Raw genomic sequence first — 21,981 nt, 5'->3', positions numbered from 1 at the left:
CAGCATGAATTCCTCTCTTCGATAGCTGGCCGATAAGTGGTAAGGTAGAAAAATAGTTATCGAAACATACAATATAATTTTGAAAGTCGGGTACGATTCTCAGCAGCCGAATAACGATATTTGCACTCGATCCCAGATCCATTTCATTAGCTAGTCTGAATCGAGCGTCATTCTCACAACCAGTAAAAATTTCGAAAGTGTAGCAGAATCCTGAATGACTTCCAGCAAGGACGTGCAGCTTGAATCCCCATTTATGAGGTTTATTGGGCAAATATTGCTTGATGATACTTTTGCATTTAGTTGAACATAATTGTTCATCGACAGAAAGATTTTTTTCCAATGGAACTGTTTGAAATCTTTTGATGAGTGCGTTGACGAGCGGACGAATTTTATAGATCCGATCGTGATTTACGTCACCTTTTGGGACCATATTCTCATTGTCATTGAAGTGCAATTGTTGTTTTATCTGCTCAAACTTATTAACGGACATTGTTTCCTTTATTAGTGCATTTCCTGTGATAGGTGCCCAGTAGCGACGCGTGTTAGACATTTGAATCACAGACATTAGTGAACATATACCAATAAATTGATCAAGCTCTGTTTTTGAAAGTTGCAACCGTTTTTCTGGCCAGTTTTGAGAACAATATCTGTTTGATTCGGTTATTATTAAATTGCTGACATCTTCATTGAAAAAATATTTGAAGAATTCATATGGAGTCTCCAAACTCATAATGTCATCGGGTAAGGTGACATCACCCAGGAATTCTTTTTCATTTACTGGAAATGACTTTGCATAGCCAGAATACCAGAAAGGTTTTTCCTTATTTTTCTTTTTAGTTTTACATTTTAGATTTTTAGAAGAGACTTTCTTCGTACGTTTTGTTTTTACACTCTTTTTTTTCGGTGTATTTTCCTTCCTTTTCTTGTTACGGATTCGGTTAACGGTTGGTATGTAATCCAGATCATCGTCATCATCTTCATTTTCAAGAAACTCATCTTCGCTATCCCCCCAATTCTCAACAATTTTCTTTAGACGCGACTTGTTCAGACGCATTCTGAAAGTTTACGTTTACTTATAAAAGAGGCTCTCTCTGTCAAGAAATCAAAAAGGAGGGCCTACTATATGTGAATTGAACACTTTAAGCTGTAATATCAAATATGATATGCTATGAAATCAAGGGTTAAGGTCTCAAAATCACCATCGGGGAACTTTGACAATCAGTCACGAGCTCAAAAAATATTTTTTAGACTTTATCTTTTTTGTTAAATAATCTATGAAGTCTGGAGATTAGATTACCATATAGACCCAACTTTTTATGTACTCTGAGCCCACCGTAAAAAATCGATATATGTGACGTGGACCGAAAACGACGAAATTTTCAAAAATCGATCTGGCGGCAGCACAAAATTAAAGTTTAAAAATTTTTTTTCTTCCATAAAATGATCAGCTGGACCAGCTGAGTGGATTTCCGGCTGAGCCTTAAAAGAAATAAGACATTTTGTAAAAACCGCTACACCCTATACTCATGTAAATCAACGTTTTCGTCAATTTATCGCGTCACGTTTTATATTCGTTCCAATCAAATTTAATTTTAATCGAACGCTCTGATTAAACCTGTACATCGCCATGCCACCTCCGACGCCTAAAATTGGGTCTAACCGACAGTTTCGGCGAAGATTTTTTTGTCACTCATGGCAGGTGGAAATTATATTTAAAAAAAAAAAAAATAACATGCTAGATCGGTGCACCACGGCGCGACACTTTGTCGACTTTCATTTTTGACTCTGACCAATTTTAAACCTGTCTGACACGACAGTCTTTCAGTTTTTTTGTTGTTGCAATTTCTCCCTTTATTTGGCTTCAATTAACTCCATTGTGACATAAACTTAGATTCTCCTCGAGGTGTGACGGCCTGGACAATGGACATGCACTAAGACATGTACTGTGTTTCTCGTACGTGTCTAGCTCGAAGCTTCGTTGATACGCTACCTTCCATTCAAAATAATTTATTTCCTATGGGCGTGGGGTAAATACAAATTGATGGTGTGCCAGATCCCCGATGCCTTCCTATGTTGTATTCTCGGTTGTATTGAAACTTTGAAATGAAAAACAAATGCCAATCTGCGCATCTGTAACGCTACCTCCCTAACAATATACATCCTTGGTCTGGCTCTGTCTGGCACAAAAACACTTTCATGCAATGTTACAAATACCAAGGTTCTGAAAGAACAGGTTAAGACACTTTCGAGTTGATCACGAAGGCGGTGTGATCAATATTTTCCTGTAGCGCCAACTAGGTTTGGAAAAATTTTACATGACGATTTCAACTTAACAAAAAAAAAAATCTTTTCAAGTTGACTTTTCAAACAATATACATGTCTGAATTGTCAAGATTTGTGTTTCACCTGCCTTCGTAAGTGTCTTCACCTGTTCTTTCAGAACCTTAACGAATACACCTTTCATGCTAAAGGCGACGAATATATATTTTCTAACAAAATTTCATTTGTGAAATGTCGCTTGTGGTCGTACACATTGGCCATACATATTGTTTCTATAAAATTGCTATATTGGCGCCTATATCACATAATTTTGCGACTTTATAGTAATATTTTGCGTCCATAGAGTGAATGACCAACGCCAACCCGGTAGCCAAACGGTCCCTGAACTTCATTATAAAATTCATTCAAGTAAACTGTCAAACATTTATATAAGTTTTAATTACTAATTACTTATGAGACCCAATTTTCGAACCTCCAGTATAAAATGGCATGTCGGAAATGGCGCACAGGTCTCTATCAGAGCGATCATAGATCATCTTCAAGATACGGTACTTTCAAACGTAACCTGACTTAAGTTTCGTTCATTCATTCACTTGTATGAGTTTTTTTTTTTGACGTGGATGACATTTCTTGACGTGGATGGCATTTCAAACGGCCTTGAAGATGATCTATTGAAGGTTTTATACCATATACATCGTAGACTAATACAAAATGTCAATGCTTTTGGGTCTGATTGAACCAGAAAATCAATATTTGTAAATAAAGCAAAGATTTCAATTTAGAAAGTCAAAGTGGATGAATTAATATAAAAAAAAATATGAAGAAAATGTACATAATACTAAGAAGTAAGTTAAAGTCAGATTTTTCGTTTCTGTATCTTCTTAAGTACAATTAAACGCCGAAAAAATAATTTCATGAGCAACTCAATGTCAAAACAACAACAACAAACATTTTGTTATATAATTAAAAGAGTAAAATTAAATTTAACGATTCGGTGTGAATTCCTTTTATAATTGTAAAAAAAACGAGCCACCAAAATAAAGATGAACATTAAATTTTAAGAAAACCCTAAAAGTGTAATCTCATTAAACAAATAAAAATCAGCAAAAAATACAAAAAAAAATCATTTTAGATATTTAAGAATTGAAAACAAAACCCATTGTACTAATAATAGTCGAATTAAAATAATGAAAACTGTAAAAATTTAAATAAAAAAAAATTAAAAAAGTGTGATCGTCTCAAAAGTGGGAGATTCTTTTATTGCTGTTGTTGCTGTTGCTGTTTATTAAGTATGATCTTCCCGAGAGGCACCTGGTTTTTCTGAATCCGCCTCCAAATATTTTCTATATTCTTTATAGAAGCAGTGCTACTCCTTGGTGAAAGTATCAAAAGAGCATGTCTCGTAGTACTAGTATATACTGAAAACTATAAAAAAGACACATTTATTTTCGACGATGAATACGCTCACGGTCGTTTCGTGAAATTTTATACTGAAAACTACAGTTTGTTCATTTCATTTTTACACAGTTTCTAAAGATTGTCGATATGTCAGAGTTTTTAATGTACCCAGTCAATTAAGTCCTTCCCAAATTGCGCAATATTTGAATTCGCGATAGAAATTTTAAATTTTGCGCCAAAAATTCATAATTTGGGAAGAACTTAATTGACTGGGTACATTTAAAACTCTGACATATCTAAAACTGTGTAAAAATGAAATGAACAAACTGTATAAAAAAGAGCCATATTCACTGAATTAAATGAACAAAAATCGACGAATTTACGTTTATTTGCTCAGAAAATTGTTATTTAGGGTGAATAGGTATAAAACTATCAATTTCACCAGATTAGAACCTTTTTTGTTCATTTAACTTTTTCATTCTAACAAAAAATTGCCAACTTTGGGCTTCAAAAACAAAGCTACTGTGAGTTTTCTCAACTTGTTTTCAAAAAACGTCTCTGCAATGGATTCTCTATGAGATTACCTGTTCAGACATACCTCACACGATGTATTATGTCGTGATTTGCCGATTTTGTTTGCAAATAAAGTTGAAATTTTTGGTTGAAAAGTCTTAGTTGGGAACACTGACAGAGTTAGCCTGCCCGAGTGAAGGCGAAGAACAACAACGTTCTTATGGTATTTCATAGCTGGACTCCTCAGCTATTCACTACAGTTAGCAGCAATGTCTTCTGTTCCCAACTGTCCGAGATATCTGTCAACATTGTGTGCAATTTCATGCTACTACCCCAAAAATCAAAAATCAAAAATCAGCAAGGGAAAAATAAATTTAAAAAAAATAATTTTTTTTTTGCTGTTTCGGATTCCTTGGTCAATTCTGAGTACAGCCTGGGGCCAGGCCTTTTAAAATAAAAACAAAATGAAAATACGACCCACCCTAATATTCAGCTATAGAAAAATTGCTGCCTGTCGGAAAACCGTCAACAGAAAACATGCCTTATTGCAAGAAATTGTGTCTTGCCAAAATCTGTATCCACTAAGATAAATTGACCTGGTTTTTTGAAGGTCGTTGCAAAATAAAAGGTTGAGACACTCACAAAGAGGCAGTGGATTTCATCAGCGCAGATATTTCTTCTAAGTCGATGAAGAAGCACCTAGAAATTTTTATCGCTTTCGTAATTGAGTCAGTGGTGTCATAACTCATAAACAGTTCTTTCTGAAACTTGACCAACTCAGACGTGTGTAAAATCTGCTTTTTCAGAAACTTAACTCTTGAAAGGAAAACTCAATTTTATTTATAGAGTTCTACATAAAATACGAAGCCCGTATGGTCATATTCGATGCCGACTTCATTATTTGTAGTTTTTGTGAAACCCTCCCTTCATTTTTGAAAATGTGAAGAATTGGTATTGTTCTAAAAAGAATTGAATTTCCCGCTTAAATATACAATCGATAAGATTTCGCTGCTCACGTCTTGTATGATGTCGATCAGTTTTTGACAGTGACCAATGTGTGACATTTTGTACGAACTCCAATCGCTTCAATGAAACCAATAAAATGTAGATTTTGGTTTTTGGTTCTGTCAAGTTGAATTTCCGTGTAGACACTGGTTGTAATAATTTAAATTACCAATTGATTTGACCGATTACCAGTACAGCTGGTCTATCGGATAGTACTCGTTGGCCGATACTATTTCTACGATTGAATTAATTAATTTTTGATAATGATTTTCTTCAAAAGAAGCAAGTGGAATAATTTCTACGATCCGGAATTTCCAATTATTTTCCAAAAATCGGTTATAAAATGTTTGTTGATTTTTTTGTGAATAGATTTTCGGTATGAATAATGAAAAGTTCAGCTCGTAGACATCATTCTATTCCTTCCAAAGTTTTTTTTTACAAAAAGAATCAGATTTTTATTAATTAATTTGGAGAATTAATGTACCATCCGCTTCAGTTTCAAAAACATTTCGGTACATTTGTGGTATTGTCGGTAATGATCTGAAAGGTATTACCGGTATACACAGTGTGTATATGGAATTTCAACCTAACAAAAACAAAAAATCTACTGTTCGTTTTACCAAAAAAAATTACATTCGAAGCGTTCGAAGTGTCACACACATCAGAACATTTTTTATGTCTCTGAGAAATTTTTAACAAGTTGACGAAAGTGATGAATAGTTTACTAAATTGATCTCGCTCATGAATTAAATGTTTACCTAGTTCAAGTAAGTAAACCTGCAACCGATTTTCAACCGTAAACGTTTCCTTATTGAAAGTGTAACTTCTGATACATTTTTTTCTGCTGTGTCTGATCCAATGGTTTTTTTTTGTGTGTATGGAATTTAGAATTTTTTGTGTGTTTAGCTTGCGGTTGTTTTAAGTTTCATTTGTAATTAATGTTGGCACCGCTGCATTAAAGCAATTGATTTGAATAGAATCACTTGTTTCTACATCATGAAAGTAGTTTTAAATATTCCTTTTCGATAGGTTTTGAAATGTTGCAGTTTTGCGTTATGCAAAAGTGATCAATAGACATTTTCCGGTGAAATCCATTCGTTCCATTTTTCCGGTCATGTACTTTGCATCCAATAGGATTTCTGACATGTCGTCTATTGTTCTATTGTTAAACTGTTTAAGGAATACTAGAAACTGATGACTTTCTTCTATTACTATTTATCCAATCAAAAAAATATTTAATTTACATGCTAAAATGCCTCCCCGACATAGCACGAGCTAGAAAGCAATCGAATTAAAGATTATTTTTTTTATATTCACTGCCAAGTTACCTTTAGTTTGCGCAATGTTTTGAGAAATTTTTATTTGTTTACATGAAGGGATCTATTACGAACGAACTGAAGCAATGATACAACGAAATATTATGTAAATGAAGAGAGTGCAAGTTTATTGAGATATCGGAATGGTTCTTGAGTTGAATGGTTAATTTCGGATAATATTTGTCTTAACTCCATTTACTACCACGTCTGAGATTTCAATGTATGCTAAAGAATTCGTAGGGTGACAGCACTAGTCTCGGCACCTAACTCGACAATTCTGACGATTTTTTTTTTATTTGAGTCATGAATTCAACCGCATACGAATTGCCGACCTTAGCAAAAAGCGCAAAAAGTCTGAATTCTCTCTTAAGTTAAGAATTATTCGTAACTTGACAGTTCTCACATAAGACTTTTTGTACATGCCAACTGTCAAGTAACGAACGATATAAGGAGGCTAGTACGGTTTGCTCTATCGTTTGATGAGATTTGGTGTAACTGTCGCAAATAACGTTTCGAATAGTTTGCGTGAAGGTTGTTCATGTTTGATGTAATATGTAACAGCCCAGTCATTCCCCATACACTTATTGTTCAATTTAATTGAAAAGAAGCTCCACTTCCCTAAATTTATGTCGCTGGTCGGATATCAACACAAATCTAAAATATTTGTTTAGTTTTTACCAACAGAACGAATGATGGACATAAAGGAATCGATTAAGAAATTAATCAAACAATCCACCGAATTACTAAGCAAATTAGAAGCCGACGAGTCTGTGGATGAAAACGACGATATTGCGGATGGCATTGAAGTCTTCGACAAAATAATCGAAGATTCCAAAACCATTGCAACTCAATTGAAATCGAAGCGCCCGAAACCGCGACTTAATGGCAATAAACCATCAACGGGCGACGATTCGCGATCGACAATGATCAAATTGGTTCCGATCGAAAATTTGATCCAGAAAGAGGCCACAATAGTATTAGATAAGGCACCCATTGAATTGAGTGACTCTGATAGTGAACCATTGGTCACTAGTGCACAATCAAAGTCTGGTGAAGCGGAGACGTCACCATCCAAAGCTAGTATTTTGAAGGGTGTGTTCAATCCGGTGAAAGAAATTGCTACACAGAATCACGTCCATGTGAATCGATCAGCCGAGAGAACACGAAATTGTACGATCAATTTATCCCGAACCGATCTAACTAAATTAGTAGCATCTAAAGGGCTAGAATTAATGCCAACTTTAAACGATGCATCGACAAACTCAACAACGGTTCGTTCAAAAAAAAAATATTTCTTTTTTATCTTTGTACCGTTTTGCACTGTGTCAGATGCCTAATTTGATTTATTCACAGACCACCCTTCGAATCGATGTTTCATCGGAAGAAAAAGAAGACTGCAAATCGACCAAATCCCATCGCACTAATGGTTCGAAATCGAATTCGAAGAAGGTTGCGAAAAATTTACTTAATTTAAGTAGTAGTCAAGGCGAAGACGACTGTACGAATGATATGAACGATAATGGGGATGATCGAAACGTACGTAGCTAACTTAATGTAAACACTTAAATTTTGTTGTGTGTCCACTTGTGCTGCCCTAAATTCACCTGAAACCTGAATTGTCCATTTTTGTTATCATTCCATCGGCTTATCGCATCATGTGTCTGTGTAGAATGTAGCATCGAACTTGCATCCCTAAACAATTCGTTTCTGTTGTTGACCATTATGCTTTTTATGTCACCTTCTTCACTTGAATGTTTTGCCAATTGATTGCGTTCGACTCATCCATCTAATTTTTTCTCTCAATTACAGGTGTCCGACTCAAATGATATGTCTAGCGCATCAAAGAACGTGACCAAAAAGGCGATAAGCCTTGTGAGCAGCGTAAGTCTTTCTGACATGTCGAAATCATCCGACCAGTGAAACAATCCTAACATCTCTTCTAGGCCGACAGCGACGAAGAAATAGTCGAATCAAAGCCAACGCGCAAAGTAAAGCAACGTACCGCCGTGGTGCATAGTTCCGATTCATCGTCCGATGACGAGAAATCCGGTAAAAGTAAAGCCGCCGGCAAAGCGTCCACCAAATCGGATTCAGATTTCAAAGCAAGTGATAGCAGCGACAGCGAGAAAATCAAAATAAATAAACGTAAGGCGGCGAAGAAGGCAAAAAACGCGTCCGACGATTCGGACGATGAGTACAAAGTCGAACAGAAACCGGCCAAGAAGAAACGACGTCGCATTAAGAATGCCTCGGACAGTAGTGACAACGAGAAGAACGCCAGTCGCAAAAAGATTCGCAAAATTCTGGACGAAAAAGATCTGGAGGATGAGACCAAACAGGCGACCCGAGAGGAGATGGAACGAAAGCGGCGAATCGAAGAGCGGCAAAAGTTGGTGAGTGGGAAAAAATTCGCGATTCTCGATGGTTTGGAACAGATTCGAAAGTAACATTTGTTTTCAGTACAACGAGTACTACGAAGAAGAACCGGAAAAGGTGAAGGTACTCGACAAACTTGTATTGGACTTCGATGAAAAATCGAAAGAAGAACTCGTCAGCGTCGACCGCAAACTCGTAAAGAAATTGAAACCACATCAGGGCAGCGGCGTTAAGTTCATGTGGGACACCTGCTTTGAGTCCATCAGTCGAATCGATAAGGGAAAGGGATCTGGATGCATTTTAGCCCATTGCATGGGTTTGGGTGAGTTGAATGTTTGTTGAAGAGATCGACAATCCAATAACACGAAAATTGTAAACTGACAGGCAAAACATTGCAAGTCGTGACATTGGTACATACATTGTTGTCCCATTCGGAAGAAACTGGCGTCGAGAAGGTGCTAATTATCTGTCCGCTTAGTACAGTTCTCAATTGGGTCAACGAATTCCGTATTTGGCTAAAGGAGTGCGCTGACAACAAAGACATTGAAATCTATGAAATCTCAAAGTAGGTCACCGGCGGCCACCCATCTGTTGCCGGAATGTTATAATCCAAATTTGATTTCAGATACAAACTGATTCGCGAGCGAATTAACAAAATCAGTGAATGGTATAACGACGGCGGTGTATTGATCATGGGCTACGACATGTACCGCATTTTGTCGTCCGAAACGAGTAAAATGAAGAAAATGAAAAAACGCGACAAGGAATCAATTAGCGCGTTACTCGTTGATCCCGGTCCGGATCTGGTCGTATGCGACGAAGGACATTTGCTGAAAAACAGCAAAACATCGCTGAGCAAAGCGGTCAATAGAATTCGAACGTTGCGACGAATCGTCTTAACAGGGACACCGCTGCAGAACAATCTGAACGAATACTATTGCATGGTGCAATTCGTGAAGCCGAACCTACTGGGCAAGTACAACGAATATCTCAACCGATTCGTTAATCCAATCACCAACGGTCAGTATGAGGACAGTACACCGCGCGACATTCAAATGATGAAAAAGCGATCACACATCTTGCACAAATTGCTGGACGGATGTGTACAGCGCCGTGACTATTCGGTTCTAGCACCTTACCTACCCATTAAGCATGAATACGTCGTCTCGATACAGTTGACACCGCTTCAGATTAAGCTGTATGAGGTATAAGTTCAGCCGTTTTGATCTCAACGACACACTGAGCGCTAAACTCAACTCACATTTTAGTATTACATCAAACAACGACCAGTTGCCGACACCACCAAGCCCACCAGATCGTCCATTTTGTTTCAAGATTTTCAAAATTTGCAACGCATCTGGACACATCCCAGGGTGTTGCGTTTTAACAGTGATCGGTATGAAGTAAAGGAGCAGCGTCGAGTAAGTCGATCCAAATTCCCCGTTTCGAATCAATCCCACTAATATATCGGTGCACACATTTCAGCGTGCCGAACTATCTGAAGATGAAGAATCCGAAGGTTCCTTAAAAGATTTCATTGCTGACTCGGACACTGACGAATCGGAAGCTGAATCTACCTCTAGCTCATCGTCGAGCGTAGCTTCTGATGACAGTCGAAAAAAAGGGAAAAGAAAAACAGCAAAAGTTCCAGTGAAACGCCGGACCCGTGCCAATAAAGACGAATGTAAGCTTTGTCCGATGACGGTAACTATTCCACCATTCCATCAATATTCTTCTGTTTCGATTTCAGTTGAGGATCCGGTCGAACCACTCGAACTACCGACGGCCAAAATTGAAAATCCGACCGAATGGTGGATGCAACTGTGTCCGGAGGAGGAACTGGACGATTTACGGCATTCGGGAAAGTTAATGTTGCTGTTCTCGCTGTTGGAAGAGTGTTATGCTATTGGTGATAAACTGTTGGTATTCTCGCAATCTCTGTATACGCTCGATGTGATAGAAGTGTTCCTGAAGCGAATCGACGAATACACGCAACGTAAGAACAATGCCAGCGACGACGACGAAGAGGTTAAAAAGGAGGGAGAACTATTAGGCGGCTATACAGGTTCATGGTCACTGGGTGTGGACTATTTTCGATTGGACGGATCGACTAGCATCGAAAATCGGAATCTTGCTTGCAACTACTTCAATTCGGACAGTAATCCGCTGGCAAGGTTCGGTTAACTGAATCCGGTTTTCATCACGTCCTTCGGCTACAATTTCCGAATTTCATTTCTTGCAGACTGTTTCTCATATCGACACGTGCCGGTGGTTTGGGCATCAATTTAGTTGCAGCTAATCGTGTTGTCATTTTCGATGTTTCATGGAATCCGTCCCATGACATACAGAGCATTTTTCGTGTGTACCGATTCGGTCAAGTGAAACCGTGCTACATTTACCGCTTCATTGCATTGGTAAATGAGACTTTTTTTTCGTTTAGTTTTGTCATTTGTGTGTGCGCTCTATTGGTCAGCATTCACAAATAACGAATTTCCGCTTCAATTGACAACAAAAAATTGGTTACTCTTACCTAGGGCTCCATGGAAGAGAAGATCTACGAACGACAGGTTACCAAATTGGCTATCGCGAAACGTGTCATCGATGAACATCAAATCGATCGACACTACAAGGAGCACGATCTAATGGAGCTGTACAAAACCGATTTGGTTCCGAGCGAGCCGCGGAAACAACCACCGTTACCGAAAGATCGAATGTTTGCGTTGCAGCTGCAGAAATTCGATAAAGTGATCTACAAATATCACGAACACGATTCACTGCTGGAGAACAAACACGAAGAAACGCTGAACGAGGAAGAGATGAAAGCGGCGTGGGAAGAATTCGAAGCGGAAAAATCACGACCCGTTGTCACCTACAATTACAATCCTACACCACGAAGTACGTTGAACTGTCGCTGTCGATAGTGATTGGTCAAATTAATTATGAAAATTGTTTTCCAGTGTCCGGAATGGGTCCCGTTACAAGCAATACGATTTACGGTTTCCGCTCGGACATCATGCTCAACCTATTGAGTATGTACGCACGAAAACAACATCCTACAGCTAATGATACTCAGATCAAGCAACTGGTTCCATTGCTGCTGACACAATTGCACGAAAAAATGAATTTGGGCGACACGAGCGTAAGTTTCAACATCATCATTGACGTCATGGGAAGGTAATCAACTTCTTCTTTATTTCCTTTTCAGATGTATGCCGACTTGGTCCTGCTGCAAAATCTCCAACAAGGCCCCACAATGGCTTTCCAGAATATGATCGGCCAAATGAATTCACATCGAGTCGGAATGAGTACATACAATCCGTACTCGGCCGTCATGAATCAGCAACAGTATCTGTTGATGCAAGCGCAAAATCGTTTAATGGGATTGTCCAGTCCACAAGCACATACAACCAATGCAACAAGTACATCATCAAATCAAGTTATCGAACTCGACTGATATCATTCCTTCATTTAATTTAAGAACGACAACAAAAAAATCATTTTCATTTTGTAAGTGTTCGCACACCTCTGTGTGCGGCTGAAAAGAAGATCAAAATATCGATGCTGGTTTTTCTCCACTCTTTTTTTTGTATTAATGAATTTAAGTTGGTGAAGATACTCATAACGATTCTTAAGATAGATTAGACTCATGTCACTTATAAAATCAATAAAGATGTGAAATTCTGTCATAAAATAAAATGGAAGCCTTTTCAATACACGGATCCGCCTAGCACTCCCTAGAATCCATGCGTAACGTAGGCCCAGAGCCTGATGAGACTCTAGTTATCTTAAACTCTGTGATATAATCAGGCACTAATTTTGAGAAAATGTTTTCCTAATTTTTTCAATTTTTTCAAATTTTCTTAATTTTCTCTAATTTTTTCAATTTTTTCAAATTTTCTTAATTTTCTCAAATTTTCTTAATTTTCTCAAATTTTTTCAAATTTTATTAAATTTTTCAAATTTTTTTAAATTAAATTTTTTAAGTTCAATTTAGCATTAAAAGTATCTTGATATATGAACATTTTCGTCTATGGTATGCTGGATCTTGATTTATCAACATGTTCCGTAAGATTAATTTGTTAAAAGTAAATTCACTGCAAAATTACAAAGCAAATTCACTCCGATACTATTGAGTTATAGCTCGTTCGATTCGTCGTTCAATTTAAGCAAATAGGTATATTTTATATGAAATGTAATGAAATGGTGTGTAATTTGTCTAAATGTCATGTGATGTCAGGGGACGGTCAAAACCGAGGTCAAGACACTTTTTTAGCAATAACTTGAGCAACCATCAAACAAAGTGTGGTCAACTTTCAAATAGAGCTGTACCTCTACAAGATTATTGTTTTGATGGACCGACCATTGGTAACGGTAGCTGACCTTAGCCACAATAACATACAAAAATATTTCCTCAGAACTTTTATGTTTACGGAAGTGAGGACCCTTTGAAAAAAGTTGACCTTTTCCGCTGGAATATAAAAGTAAATTGGAACCAAATCCTATTTTAAAATAGTTCCTTTCACATTATGGCACCGTAAAGTGTCTGAATCATATTTCTAGTCCATAACCGACAGATGCAGATTCAACGAATCGGTTCGGAAAGACACTTTTAAAAAAATCGATTTTCATGCATTTCATCTGTTGCAATTCAACAAAAGTGCTTTGATCACCCCCTGATATCACCCCTCTGATACCCCCTGATGACATCATTATACACATTACACCAACGCACTGTCTAGCACCGAAGCTGACTTTGACATCACAGAATTAGAAGGCCAAAAACACACCTGTTGACCATTTTTGATTTTTTTTTTTTGATTTGATTTGCGTTGATTACACCCAAAGCTATCGAACGAGCTATAACTTAAAGGCCGAAAATGTTGATATATCAAGAGCATCCTAAAATGTTAGAAAATTATCAAAATAAGTTCATATAAATAAGAAACGAACCATCAGAACAGTCGTAGTATTTGCTGCCGTATATATTGCGTACGTGACCCTACTTTGACCGTAAGCCTATTAGGTCCGTAAACGAAGTTAAAGTAAAATTATTATGAAATGTGTACATCTTAGAAATTGCGCATAGCGCAATTACGAAGCCCCGTACAACGGTCCTTTCAAATGTAACACAATTTCAAATATTGCGTAACGTAAATGTAAAAATTTCAAACTGACCTAAAATTCGGTATTCGATTACCTTCCAAATGAAACAAAAATTAGGAAAATCAGTTGAAATTTACTCGAGTTATATGCAAAATACACTTAGGGCCAAGTAGCCTTTCACTTCTAGTGCCCTAACTCTCATTCCACTCACCCAATTTTAATAAACTTTCCTGGATCCGTATCGACAATACCTATCTTTTGCCGTTTCATCTACATTTCCATCGTTTATTTTGCCGTTAATATCCACAAAAAAGAACTTAAAACACTTAGGCGGCCCTAACTCACGAAGGGCCTACCCGAATATGCCCATCTTCGAACTTAGCCTCACTATTTTGACTACAGACAACATTTTTATTGCACATTTGTCATCTATGAACATAGGTAAACACTTTGTCCTTACCGTCTGCTTCGAATTCCATCAATTATGAATCATATAAATTTTACGTTTTAATGAATTATGTTCCGAAGTTTTAGCGTTTCCATCATTTTCCGGAAGCAAAACATTACAATAGACCTAATTCGCGAAAAATTCAATTTTAATCAATGTTTTGGTTTTTGTAATTCAAAATAAAGTTATAAATTTTACGTTTGTTCAATTTTGCAACTTTTCATATTTTTTTCAAATTTTTTAAATTTTTTCAAATTTTTTAAATTTTTTCAAATTTTCTTAATTTTCTCAAATTTTTTCAATTTTCCCAAATTTTCTCAATTTTTTCAATTTTCTCAAAAAAATTTCTCAAAATTAGTGCCTGGATATAATCCATTTACGGAGACAATAAATAATCCGTCAACGAATGATTGCAGATAGTCCGGAGTAAGAGATTCCTTGCGATTATATAACACTGACTTACAGATTTGAGAAATCCGTGGATGCATTTGCCACTATTGTAAATTTTAGCAACGAATTTTGACGACGACGATAGTGGGAACTTTTTCAACCATTTCCGACTTTGCTCACTTTTTACTCACTTGCCGCAGTTTCCTATAAAAACGTCTCACCTCTACGCAAAAATTCAGCCTGCGGGCGCTACTACCTTCAGCATATTTAGAGTACCTACTGGTCTGATGAAAAAAATTCATCTGAGACTACAACCGCCTCTGAATTTTCCGTATTCGATTCTAGATTATCACAATGTTGACTTTTGTCTTCCCATCGTATTTTCTAGCCTTTTGAAATATTCGTTTTTCCAAACTCCTGTCACGTAGCAAATATTGGTCCGATTGAAAAACTAATTACTGTTCCAGAGTCCTGAGGTCATTTGCTATACGATAACACTTTATTTGACTAAAATCCTCAAGAAAAATTTAATAATTTTCCTCTTGCATTGGATCTGTTTTAACGACATATATTCGCGACATATCGAAGCGTTTTTCTATTAATAAGGTAAAAGAATAGTAGAATATAAAAAATGACTACCGTAGTACCGTTCCAGATGCTGTTCCAGCGCCCTCAGAAAAAAGGAAAAAATCTACATTTTGGCACAAACTTTTTTTCTAAGACTTCTGTAGGCTGCAGCCCAAAAGTACTGGGTTCATTTATATGTGCAACGATAGTGGGTGAGGCCAGCTACAACACCCCATACTCAGTTCCGCGGAACATCGATGCTGCAGAGAATCCGGACTCTCCGAACATTCACTATATTTTTAGTCATACACTCACGGAATTTTGAAAACCGACACATTTTCTGTTTCGTGGTTTACTGTTTTTTTTTGTGAATTTTGCATATATTTTTATATGGAGAAATCAGAAACTCAAGTAAGACACAGAAACAGAAAATGTGGCGGTTTTCAAAATTCCGTGTGTGTAACTCTCGTGTATTTACTCACACCAAGCAGTGCGTACACTCTACCTGTAGGACTTTCCAAGGCCGACATTCGTAAAACATTACAACAATTTAAAATAATTGTTTCTTGAGCTATTGACGAAAAACTGTTTTGTGCATCCCACAACTGAAATACGACCTATTTTGCCATGATTTTTCATTAAGAAATGCCAGTTTTTCCCGAACTATATATCGTGCGGGAAAATAGTATGTTACATACCAAGGATCAAAAAGGTGTGTTTTAGACCCAGTTTTTGATCCGTGGTTTGTATACTATTTTTCTTCCTGGAGTACCAAAGTCACATTCCGAACAAAACATAACAACAAAACTGAACAACATACCGGTGCAAAAGCATTCCATATTAATGCCGAAAGTAATCCGTATGAATGCCTAAAGAAGTCCGTTCCGTGTGCATGTATTCTCACAAATGTCGAAAAATAAGCAATCTGTAGGAATGCCGAAAGACATACGAATGAATGCCGAAAGCAGTCCGTATGAATGCTGAAAGCAATCCTTATGAATGCACTGTCACAAAACACTAAAAACATTACATTCGCGTACATACAACAACTTGACACATTTGGGAAAGAATAAAGATAGGATCGAAAATGACATAAGCGGGAATGAAAATTGAGAGAAAATAGTAGGGGAGAATGTTGCTCTTTCGGTACTAAATTTGGTGAGTGAATGTGACGGTTTTGGTACTACAGGAAGAAATAGTATGTTACATACCAAGGATCGAAAAGGTGTGTTTTAGACCCAGGTTTTCACCACCGTGGTCTAAAACACACCTTTTCGATCCGTGGTATGTATACTATTTTTCTTCCTGGAGTACCAAAGTCACATTCCGAACAAAACATAACAACAGATTTGCACGCCATATTCAGCTGCGATCTCTATACCACATGCGAGATCGTATGCGATATCACAAAATCTCATGCGATATCACAATATCACATGCGAGATGGCATTCGATATAACAAAATATAATGCGAGATCGCATGCGATATCACAAAATCTGATGCGAGATCGCATTTAATATCACATGTGTAGCATTTTCATTTGTTATAGTACATGACACATCTGGGAAAGAATAAAGATAGGATCGAAAATGACATAAGCGGGAATGAAAATTGAGAGAAAAAAGTGTCGGAGAATGTTGCTCTTTCGGTACTAAATTTGGTGAGTGAATGTGACGGTTTTGGTACTTCAGGAAGAAAAATACTATTCCGCACCCTCTGACATGTCTCTACTATTGAGCGCTTTTCACAGAAAATATATTTTTTTTTAAGAAAAAGTGAAAGATACGTGTTTCCTAGAATTGAAAGACGAATCCAACGAGCTATCACTAATTAAAATCGGAGACCGCTTGTTCCCAAAGTTAAAAAATGCTACAATTTCACTCTTAAGTGCTTCACAGTCTATGATATTTAGACACGAAATTTGAATCAGCTAAGGCATTTCACATGAATTTGCTTCAGCTGGTCTATAGATCAGTGTCAAATGACGGTTTCTTCTCTCAAAATAGTGACAAATGAGTTGTCAATTTCACTAAGCTAACGTCAAACAATGACAGCTCCATATAAATTTTTGTAACATTGTGGTTAGCTTTGTGAAAATGACAGCTCATTTGACATCTCAAACGACATTGAAAAGGATCTATTGATACAAAGATCTATTGCTCACGCACTGACAAAAAAGTTTCGAAAAACTCAGCTGTTGTAGGTAAGTTTGTCTCCAGGTAATCTACAATAGTTGCCACAGCTGTAGCGCCCCATACAAAAAATACAGCTGCGGAAGATAATGTAGATTATCTGGAAAACCTGGAGAGAGTTACCTGCGACAGGTGAGTTTATCTAAACTTTTTTGTCAGTGTGCGTAGGTACTGATCAGCAAGCTAACCCTTTTTCGTATGTGCGGTGAGATTAACCATATTTTGAAAATAATAGGTAATGTACGATTGTTTCGTGAAGAAAAACGGTAATTCCACCAGGCACACATGTGTCGACCAGCTGAAAAACAGGTGTAGCAAATTCATGTCTACATTTCGTTGACACTCTCTGTGAAAAATTATTGAACGAAACGTTTAGATCCATATGTAGATTGGGTGGGACCTCGAGTGTTTCAGCAAAGAGTTTTTAATTGTAAAGTACATTTATTTATAAATATTTTCCACATCATTTTTGACATTATATTGTAAAGTAAGTTTACATTTTGTTTTATTGAGATATAATTTAAAAATAAAAAATATTTTATGCTACGACTAAGAAAAAAATTATCTTTGGTATATTGACCCTTCGAACGAGATCATAATCAAAATATGAATTATTTTTATTAAGTTTAGTTTGAAACATATGATTATTTTCCCTTTTGCACACACATATATTTAATGAGTTTTCGTCGCTTGAAATTTAATGTTTTTTTTTCTCCAAAAATTTATTTGTTTTGTTTATAGCTTGTACAATCATAAAATAATTTTCTTCTTTTTTTTCCTTTAAATTTTATTTAAAAAAAATGGAGTATTGTTTTTACACTTAGTGGGTTGTTTCTGTTATACGAATTATTTTTAAATTAATTTACAATTACAAATTTATTTATAATTTTCATTTAATTTGTTTTAATTTAATTAATTTCATTTTTCATTATTAATTAATTTCTTTTTGCTTCATATAACATTTTGACTACACGTTTTTATTTACGTTAAATTTAATAATTGTAATTTTGTATGCTGTTAATAGATTATGTTTCAGTTCGATGTTGAGGTGTTTGTTCTCAACCGTTCTCAAGTCCCAAACAACCGGTCAAAATCATCATTTTTTATTTGTATATAATGCAAAATACCAAACATTTACAGTTCTCTGCTGTTCAGGCTGAAATCTACTTTGAGTTCGCAACTTACAATATGCAAAATTTAAAAAAAAAAAGAAAAAAAAATTGTCGAAAGCTGCGACGATTGCTAAAAATTAGGCAAACGAATTCTTCTTTATTCTCACACCTCACTTTTTTTATATGCCTCATGCATATCATTCGATATTTACAAAATTAATCTATAAATTGCACTAAAAACTAGACCAAAGGAAAATTAAATTAGAAAAATCTTTCCGCTAAGTTTCATTTTTTGTTTCAACGAAATTATAAATCACAATAAATTAAGGAACGAATAAATAGAAATAAATTACGAAAAGAAAAACTTTTTAAAAATAAAATAACAAATTGAGAAATTGGTCGTGGTTGTACGATCTTTTTACGATGAGTGTTTAAGCGCTTAGATCTATAAACTTTGGCTGAATAAATATAAACCGAAAAAATCAGTTTCAGTAGGGTATGGATCTTGGTGACGTTTTTACCACTTGTAAGCAAATTATCTTTTGCTGAATATGGCTATGTTGTCGTATTCAGGATAAAACTTAACAACCGTATTGAGCTATGGGAACAAGGATGGTGTTTTTGTAACGGTAAATAAGTACATTGTCCACTAGATCAATATGCTATCCTCTTCCGTACTTTAAAAGGGGATGTTTTAAATGAGGTCATTTACTCACCCCCAAAGTAATAAGTTGCTTGTTGATTCTATTAAAATATTTGGACTAAGTTCAGGTCTTAGCGTTTTTACAAACCAACATGGACTATATCCGGGAAAACATTTTACCATAATTTACTGAATTTTCCGGAATTTTACTGATTTTTTCCAACTTTTCTAAAAAGAAATTGTAAAAATATGGAAAAATCTAGAAAAATGTGGCGAAATTCAAGAAAATATGGAAAATGTTTTCCCTGCAAACCAACCATAAAAACGGTTAATGAGAAAGTACTAAGTTTGCAAGACCTGATTTTTTAAAGGTTACCAGTTTACGTCCAGATTGACCCCAGGTCATCTGAACCCGCCTGAACCTTAATCTGAATTCAATATTTCAGGTTCGACCAGGTTTTACCTGAAAATTTTCAATCTTTAATTTCAGTTACTAGAATCCGACTCGATTGTACCCGATAAATTGTAGGTTCAAGTAAAACCCGAAATAAAAAAATTCAGTTTCGGGTCAGATTCGTGTCGAATCTGAAATCATAATTCAAATTTAGGGCAAGATCAGGTTCGGGCTCCAGTCTGACATGTTTGCGAGCATTTTTCTTTTCTTTTCTTCGTATGGCAAAATGGATATCTAATATGACTAGACGTTGACTATCCGTTGAAATCAAATTTGTTTAATTTTTTCTTCTAAATATCACAAAAAACTGACCAGAAAAATAAATAGAGAGAACCACAGCTCTAAATCAAAAACAAAAATCTAAAAATAATCTGTCTCAGGTACACAAATTAAAAATGTAAAAAATAAATAAATAAATAAACTCGCAGTCTGCAAAATCGTCAATGCAAGAGCTCACTCACCAAAAAACGTTCTATATGCTAATCTAATTGTTCAAAATAGTGGTACCGTCCTCCGTTTTAATATCTTGCATTGCAGCCATAGCTTTCGTTAACACGGTCGCATCCTTTAGACTTAGTACCTGCAGAACCTGCGGCTCGGTTCCCGGTGGACCTTGGATCATCATCTGATGCATGCCGGGTGAGACGGTTATTGTTTCCAGTCCGTCACCATTTTCCACCTAGATTGTTGAGTAAATTAGTTATTTTAATAAAATTTTGCAATTTTTTTAATTTTGAAAGATTTCAACGAAATCTAAGCGGCTACAAACCATAAATTTTAACTCTCGTGCTTTAAAATATTACAAAGAAACAAAAATACTTGCGACTAATAAACTGAAATCGAAAAACTCTGAAAATAAAAGCTGATGAAACTGTAAAGGTACGAATTGTTGTTGTTGACAATCATTTATTATTTTACCGTGGTACCGATCAAACAACTTGGATTTGTGTACCTTCACAAATCATTTTGGGTTTTTAAGATTTCAATGTAAATAAATGTTGAAATCTGAAATGATGTGGTTCAATTTCGAAGTCATCGAAGTCTTCCTGTTTTTGGTTTTCTCTAAGGTCGAAAATGTCTGATTTCATCGGGAAATTGATCTGGGTGCTTAGAGCATGTAACAAGTCTTTTACATGCTATATGCATCGTAAACTGTACTTTTCATGTTTCAGGCACTTTCTGGTTTTCTGTATGTATCATGTAAAATCATTACATTGACCTCGCCTTCGGCTCGTATCAACACACTTCACACAAAACCGTACTTTTAAACTGTTCGTTCCTAAACAAAATAAAACTTACGTAATTTTGTACTCTCACAAAGATGTGAGATCAAAACAATAGAAGTAAAATGAACATTGAAGAAAAGAAAGAAAAAAACTGTTAACAAACTGGGGGCAAATAATAATGGACCAGTACCCCACAACACTTTGATTCGCTTCTCAAAGAATCATAAAACTTAGTGACATATTTCTGACCAAGACATTCTTTAAATCGATTTTTTACCATGAAGCCATGTTGGCTCATTTTTGGTCAAATGGAGAAAAATGTAGAACACAACCAGATCTACATTTTTCTCCATTTGGTCAAAAATTAGCCATCATGGCTTTATGGTCAAAAATCGATTTGAAGAATGTCAAAATCAAAATCATCATCAAAATAATAATAATTTGGCCCCGAAATGTACGCCACAATTTAGCCATATGTAGGTTCCTCTTAGGAGCAATGGACCCTTTGAAAATTTGTAGCCCACATTTAGGCGGAAAAATATTCGTTTTTTGAACCAAAATCTTTTTTTTTAAAGTTAAGTCATGAAACCAGAATAAGGTTTGTCTGTGATAACTTACCCCACTTGGAAAAACCTTTGAATATAGTGTAAATTTATGTTATCTGCGCAGGTTTCTCCAAGTGAATTAAGCTATGACTAACAAACCAATTTTTCCTTGAACACATTGCAGAATAATGCGCACGCTGGAGCTTTAGATACCCTGGAAAGTAGTAAATGAGTCGAGGGTTACATACAAATAAAATTTAAAAAATCTAAAATTTAAATTTTGATTTTTAGAAATTTATTTGGAGTATTTCTCGACTCTTTTGCTGATTTCCAGGGTGCGTAAAGTCGACAAGCCACAGTAACCTTTAAAGTGTTAAAAGTAACCGAATTTTTGCGTGATTGAATGGTTTTA

At 35.9% G+C, this 21,981-nt stretch overlaps 2 protein-coding genes across 5 annotated transcripts in view; one reads left to right on the top strand and one right to left on the bottom strand.

Annotated features, from left to right (window-relative positions):
- Positions 1-21,981, bottom strand: part of LOC119069626 (DNA-binding protein Ewg) — a 37,901-nt gene that overhangs the window by 3,087 nt on the left and 12,833 nt on the right. The window contains exon 9 of one of the 2 annotated variants that reach the window (XM_037173757.1): positions 20,211-20,477. The exons of the other annotated variant lie outside the window; for it this stretch is intronic. Within the exon in view, the coding sequence (XP_037029652.1) occupies positions 20,283-20,477 (195 nt within the window). The 3' untranslated portion in view covers positions 20,211-20,282. Of the gene's footprint in view, positions 1-20,210; positions 20,478-21,981 lie in introns of those variants that run through there. 2 annotated transcript variants of the gene reach the window in all.
- LOC119069607 (transcriptional regulator ATRX homolog) lies at positions 5,806-12,463 on the top strand. Of its 3 annotated transcripts, XM_037173702.1 has the most exons (15): positions 5,806-5,963; positions 7,184-7,783; positions 7,866-8,048; positions 8,322-8,393; positions 8,456-8,905; positions 8,973-9,210; positions 9,273-9,453; positions 9,514-10,093; positions 10,157-10,309; positions 10,374-10,572; positions 10,639-11,062; positions 11,131-11,302; positions 11,423-11,783; positions 11,846-12,027; positions 12,094-12,463. In XM_037173702.1, the coding sequence occupies exons 2-15, from the start codon at positions 7,202-7,204 to the stop codon at positions 12,340-12,342; spliced, it is 4,026 nt and encodes a 1,341-aa protein (XP_037029597.1). In that variant the 5' UTR covers positions 5,806-5,963; positions 7,184-7,201; the 3' UTR covers positions 12,343-12,463. The 3 variants fall into 3 exon arrangements, with proteins under 3 accessions (XP_037029597.1, XP_037029611.1, XP_037029603.1); XM_037173716.1 differs by lacking the exons at positions 7,184-7,783; positions 7,866-8,048 and having other exon boundaries at positions 5,808-5,963; XM_037173708.1 differs by lacking the exons at positions 7,184-7,783; positions 7,866-8,048 and having other exon boundaries at positions 5,808-5,963; positions 10,374-11,062.

The sequence above is a fragment of the Bradysia coprophila genome, chromosome II (assembly GCF_014529535.1).
Source record: "Bradysia coprophila strain Holo2 chromosome II, BU_Bcop_v1, whole genome shotgun sequence".
NCBI classification, from domain to species: Eukaryota; Metazoa; Arthropoda; class Insecta; order Diptera; family Sciaridae; genus Bradysia; species Bradysia coprophila.
Note: the sequence above shows the minus strand (reverse complement) of the source record. Positions and strands in the feature narration are given on the sequence as shown.

Bases quoted from the DNA above. Each gene is read 5' to 3' on its own strand.
- LOC119069607 (XM_037173702.1), top strand. From the start codon at position 7,202: ATGATGGACATAAAGGAATCGATTAAGAAATTAATCAAACAATCCACC. The intron at 9,454-9,513 runs GTAGGTCACCGG...ATTTGATTTCAG, and splicing joins GAAATCTATGAAATCTCAAA to ATACAAACTGATTCGCGAGC. The intron at 11,784-11,845 runs GTACGTTGAACT...ATTGTTTTCCAG, and splicing joins TTACAATCCTACACCACGAA to TGTCCGGAATGGGTCCCGTT.